At 43.3% G+C, this 6,000-nt stretch overlaps 2 protein-coding genes across 2 annotated transcripts; both read left to right on the top strand.

The window, feature by feature from the left end:
- Nucleotides 1–4,326: 4,326 nt before the first annotated feature.
- LOC308152112 (histone H4) lies at nt 4,327–4,638 on the top strand (the record flags this gene model as incomplete). Its single annotated transcript, XM_080525022.1, has 1 exon — nt 4,327–4,638. One exon carries the CDS (start codon nt 4,327–4,329, stop codon nt 4,636–4,638), a length of 312 nt encoding a protein of 103 aa, XP_080381148.1.
- Nucleotides 4,639–5,304: 666 nt separating this feature from the next.
- On the top strand, nt 5,305–5,679 carry LOC308152102 (histone H2B-like; the record flags this gene model as incomplete). Its single annotated transcript, XM_080525012.1, has 1 exon — nt 5,305–5,679. The coding sequence occupies one exon, from the start codon at nt 5,305–5,307 to the stop codon at nt 5,677–5,679; it is 375 nt and encodes a 124-aa protein (XP_080381138.1).
- Between the last annotated feature and the right edge of the window lie 321 nt (nt 5,680–6,000).

The following is a 6,000-nucleotide window of genomic DNA, read 5'->3' on the forward strand; positions in this document are numbered from 1 at the left end:
ATCCCCAAAGGCTCTTTTAAGAGCCACCTCAATATTTCCCTCAAAGGCGTGTTTCCATTTACCACCCGTGTAGGGCGTTAATCTATAACTTATACGACTCAAATGAGTAGCCTGCATGGATGCTGACCGTGCCATCTCGGTAACCGAAATACATGTAGGCCAATTCACAACAGCATAAGGCCTTAATGTGTGAATTCGTTGTGATGGTCTAACTATGATAAGCACTCCTTGTGTAAAATAATCCGAAGTAAATTAGGGTCAGTCAGTGTATTCTGTAGGTCACGGATTTTCTCCACACAAGGTCTGTGATTTACTTCGGCTAAAGCTTAATGGTGCTGGGAGGACATCAAAATGCGGTACCCCCATAGGCTGTTCTTAAAATAGATAGTATATGTATATATACAGTGTTCAGACCCCTTCAATTTTCCACATTATGTGGTGTTATAGACTCAATTTAAAATGGATTCAATTAGAAGAATTTGCCATAAATCCACACACAATGAGCACATGATTATAAAAGCATGTTGTATTGTATTGAATATGTCAGGGTTATTAAAACACGTTAGGCTATACTGCATATGTGAATTAAATGTGCCACAGTATGTATTGTAAATAAAGTTTAATCTGATTTGATGGTTAGGGTCATTTACATTGTACAAGGAAAACATTTAAATGTAGAAAATAATAATAATAATCTCTAAAAAATAAAATAATCTCTTTTACAGTTTATTGAGAAAACATTGAAAACAAATGTCCTATTTGCAATCATTGGATCATTCAAATGAAGATGACCTGACCCCAGGAATATGTAATAGAGGTCCAGTCTGACCAGATATGAACATCCTCTGACTGTTGACACCATCACAGGATTGGGCTTCAATAATCTCAGATTCTAGATTTCACAGAGAGAGCTCAATCTGAGAGTCAACTCTCTGAGATTCATTGAAGTGGGAAATAATTACATATTACTCTTAAAACCAAATCACAGAATACAGAATAGTAGGTTATGATAAAGCATCACTCACTTATGGGGAGCTCTAATATTACACAGCTCAGCACTGTCACCCCAACAAGGCCCAAAGACCCCTTCCAGCCCAATTGGGCTAGTTTAGGTTGCATTGTGCTGGTAAAATTGGGCTTGGGCTGGTGCACAGAATTTGGCCTGGTTTCCCATGAAAAAAAATGTTTAAAAATAACTTGACAGAGACTGTGTTTACTGTGTTAAATATGCTGTGATCACCATGCTAATGTGTGTTTAATTGCAGACCATGCTAATGTGCAATTAACACATTTTATTATATTGCCAATTCAATTGGGGGTTGGTTTTAAAAAGGCACATTCATTGAGACTATAGAGGATGTCACATGGAAATTGATTTCATATGATAATACCATGATTGAATTGAGGTTATCTTCCATGATCATATTTTGCCATTGCATTGAACATGAAACAAGACTAAGCATTGTCATTACTTTGACACAGCATTGCTAATCGAAACAATCAACAAATATTATTTTTGGTATTTGAGCAGTCCCTTTGTTTACTCTATTCTATTCGTTTTTGATATGTATAATTATTATATATTCTATGCTATAATATTTGGTCTGGTTTTTATCAATTTGGGCGGATTTTGAGCACTTATTGGGCTGGTAAACATCAGACCAATCTGGCAACACTGCTGACCACTCCTCTCAACCTCCCAGTAACAGCGTCCAGAGAGACCCTTACGATATCTAGCTAGCTAAATAGCTAGCTAACTTAGCTAGTGCTAACAGCTGAACTGCAAAACTTATTCGCTTCATAACTTAGCAAATAACGTTACATTGATGAACAAAACATCCATTAATTGACTAAACATATCCATTAGGTAATGAATTCTAAACGTAATAACATAATTAATTAAAACCACATTTAACATTACCTGAACAGGCACACCGCACAGCACAAGAGACAGCTCAGCAGGCAAATTCAAATCTCTCCACGTGAAATAGGGTGCAACCATTCGGGTGCATGAAATAGGGTGCAACAGTTTAAAAAAAAAAAATAAAGATCCAATAATAAAAATACAACAAATGATATCAGTTGGTCTGTGTAACTGGGGTGGCAAGTAGGTTGGCAGGACTTTTTTCAACGGTGGCGGCTCCCACCCTTTGTTACCATTGATAACTACGCAGCACATACCGAGACCCCCTATTGAATCTCTCTGGAGGCTGGGGTTGGTACCTGTCTTTCCCAATTTTCACTGCATGGCGTGTGTCTCCCGAATTCACTGCATGGTGTGTCTGGGTCCAGTGTGAGCTCACAGGCATCTGGGAGAAGAGCAGAGACCAAATCAGAGAAATAAGAGGAGTAAGATATCGAGCCTATTTTTCATGAGTCTCTCCCTCTCCTAGATCTCTCTAATTATATCTCAGGGTTTGTGGAGAGTATCAGTGGAGAGAGACTGTTAGCTACTTCAGGATAAAGAGACTCACCTTGTGAAAACTGGGCTCTGGTCTGGGGCTCTGGTGGTAGTAAGATATCCACTGCATTCACTACAGACACACAAACACATTCACAGAAAGAGAAAACATTCACTTCATATCATATTACACACACATTATGTACTGTACACAAAGTGATGATTAGGACATTGGTCTGAAGTTAAAGGGACTAGAGCAAAGTGATGATTAGGACCGTGGTCTGAAGTTAAAGGGACTAGAGCAGACGTGGTCCAACTAAGGCCCATGGACCGGATCCGGAGATGTCAGAGTTTTAATCCGACATCTTTTAACCAAAACAATAGATTTGATTCTGTTATGCCCTAATTAGTTTCAGCACAATATGAGGTCACATGCTATAAAGGTGAATTGTTGAATTTAATCTTTCAGTACAGCAGAACTCGTGTAGATGGCAGTAGAAGTAGGAGCCCCTGCCTGTTTCTGCTCAATCTTAGTGTGTATGTTACGGTACATGTGGGAAAACTAGGGTTAGGGTTAGGTGCTAGGGTGCTACAGTTAAGGTTAGGGTTAGGGTTAGGGGTAGGGGTAGGGTTAGACATGCCAGCATGTACCAAGTCAACGTAGCACCTAACCCTAACCCTAGTTTTCACACATGTACCGTATTACCACATGTACCGTAACATGTAGACAAAGTCCGAAAATGAATGAATTAATGAATTAATGAATGGTCTTTATTGTAATTAATACAGTACAGGTACCATACAACGAAATTTAGGAGGGGGGGCTCCCCTGGTGCTAGGAAAAAAATACTAAAAACAAGAAGGGAAAAGAGCTGGTTTACATAAATAAAGGCTATATACACTATCCACTATACTATATGAATGAATGGTCTTTATTGTCATTGCTATAGTACAGGTACCAAACAACGACATTTAGGAGGGGTGGCTCCCCTGGTGCTAGGAAAGAAAAAAAAACACAAGAAGGGAAGGAGCTGGTTTACATAAATAAAGGCTATGTACACTATCCACTATACTGTACAGATAGACGACTAGGGTTGTCATATTGCACATAGTGTTATTGCACATTCATTTGAAGTGTCGCAGTTTGCAGGCTAGAAATGTACATATTTGTGCCTCAGCACTACACCTGATTTTTTCAGTCCAGCAGCTGCCATCAATCCGTCCAGACTGTCCAGGGCCCAGAACCTAGGTCTTTGCTGTGTTCAGGGCCTGGATGGCCTGGGGTAGAAGCTGTGCTTCAGTCTGTTTGTCCTTGCGGCCATGGTCCTGTACCGCCTTTTCGAGGGCAGCCGGGTAAAGTGTTCGTACCCAGGGTGGGTCGGGTCCCTGGAGATCTTGGAGGCCTTCCTGAGACAGCGTGTGTTGTACAGCTCTTCCAGAGAGGGGAGGGGGGCGCCGGTGATCTTCTGGGCTGTTCTCACGACTCTCTGTAGCGCATTTCTCTCCGCGGTTGTGCAGCTGGAGAACCAGTTGCAGATGCCGTAGGTGAGGATGCTCTCCACTGCGCCGCGGTAGAAGGCCACCAGTAAATCCACCATCAATCTTATCAGACCATTCCAAACATCTTGATTAATGTTATGTTCTTTTACTGATTGTGTGTGTGTGTGTGTGTGTGTGTGTGTGTGTGTGTGTGTGTGTGTGTGTGTGTGTGTGTGTGCGTGCGATGTCCTTTTGCTTCAATAATGCCCGTAATGCCAAACGTTGTCCCTAGTAGAAGCTCCTCCCTCTACAAAAATTCCCCACAAGAAAAAAAGAGGCAAGCGATAGCGCGCGCTTCCTGTAGAACCTGGTCTCAATCACGTCCTCGTAGCTGAGATAAATTCAACCCACAACTTCATCGAAGTCATAATCGTACTGAACTCAACATGTCTGGAAGAGGTAAAGGAGGAAAGGGACTCGGAAAAGGAGGCGCCAAGCGTCATCGCAAGGTTCTCCGTGATAACATCCAGGGAATCACGAAGCCCGCTATCCGCCGCCTGGCTCGCCGTGGGGGTGTGAAGCGCATCTCTGGCCTGATCTATGAAGAGACCCGCGGTGTGTTGAAGGTCTTCCTGGAGAACGTGATCCGTGACGCCGTCACCTACACCGAGCACGCCAAGAGGAAGACCGTCACCGCCATGGATGTTGTATACGCTCTGAAACGCCAGGGACGTACTCTGTACGGCTTCGGCGGCTAAACTATTCGTAAACTCAACCACCCCCTACAAAAAACAACGGCTCTTTTAAGAGCCACCCATCTCCACACAAGAGAGTTGATTCCATTGTTAACACATTTTGTCAGGCCTGTACATTCAACGGGTATAGCTGTCATGAAAAAAACATACGTTGCCAAATCAATGTCAACGCAAGTAAATGCGTAGTCTTGGCATTCCACGACTAGAAATGACCATCCCACATGTGCACTCTAGAAAGAAAATGGTTATTATGGATTATTACGCACACAACACAGTGCAGCCCCTTTTTCTATTGCGCATCTAGTGATAATAATAATGCATGCCTTTGTACCATCCCAAAAGGACAATTCCTGGTAGTAATCGCTAGGCTGGTTGGGAGTTTGGGGGACTTGGTGTTCTATGTATATCATTCTCAATCTTCCTCTTGACGTTTTCATGTTCATATCGCCATCGGAAACAAGGCAACCCGACAGCAGAGTGAAAAAGTAAGGAAGGGGTGGGGGGGAGGAGCTCGCGCGTGCGCAGATAATGTATTTACCCGCGAGGCAGGCTAGAGCTTTGGAAGTGGATGTCAGCAGCCCCCTAATTTGCATAGCCCCACCTTTATATTTCGGGTGTGCGTTTGCCGCCTCTTCATTCGTATCTAAGAAGTAACGAGCCACTATCAACATGCCTGAGCCTGCGAAGCCTGCGCCCAAGAAGGGCTCCAAGAAAGCCGTCTCCAAGACCGCCACCAAAACCGGCAAGAAGCGAAGAAAGTCCAGGAAGGAGAGCTACGCCATCTACGTGTACAAGGTCCTGAAGCAGGTCCACCCCGACACCGGCATCTCCTCCAAGGCCATGGGAATCATGAACTCCTTTGTCAACGACATCTTCGAGCGTATCGCCGGTGAGTCTTCTCGCCTGGCCCACTACAACAAGCGTCGTACCATCACCTCCAGGGAGATCCAGACCGCCGTGCGTCTGCTGCTCCCCGGTGAGCTGGCCAAGCACGCCGTGTCCGAGGGCACCAAGGCCGTGACCAAGTACACCAGCTCCAAGTAAACAGATTTTCGTCTGTATTACTTACCCCAAAAGGCTCTTTTAAGAGCCACCCACCCTATCAAAAAAAGAAAGCAATTCCATAGTGAGTTGACCTCGCGTGCTACAAATCAGTCGAATTTATATGCTGTACTGATTGTGTGTATTGTAACAAGTAAGTAAAATTATACAGTATTTATACAGCACCTTTCCCAGACCAAGGGTCTCAAAGTGCTTTACATAACAAGTAGAAACACAAATAAAACATAATTCAGGAGTGAAAGCCACAGCAGGTTAAAACAGGCAGAAAGTATACATAAAATAACAAGCATGTATAAGGCATAT

This window comes from Nansenia antarctica, assembly GCF_963989245.1.
Source record: "Nansenia antarctica genome assembly, chromosome: 3".
Lineage (NCBI taxonomy): Eukaryota > Metazoa > Chordata > Actinopteri > Argentiniformes > Microstomatidae > Nansenia > Nansenia antarctica.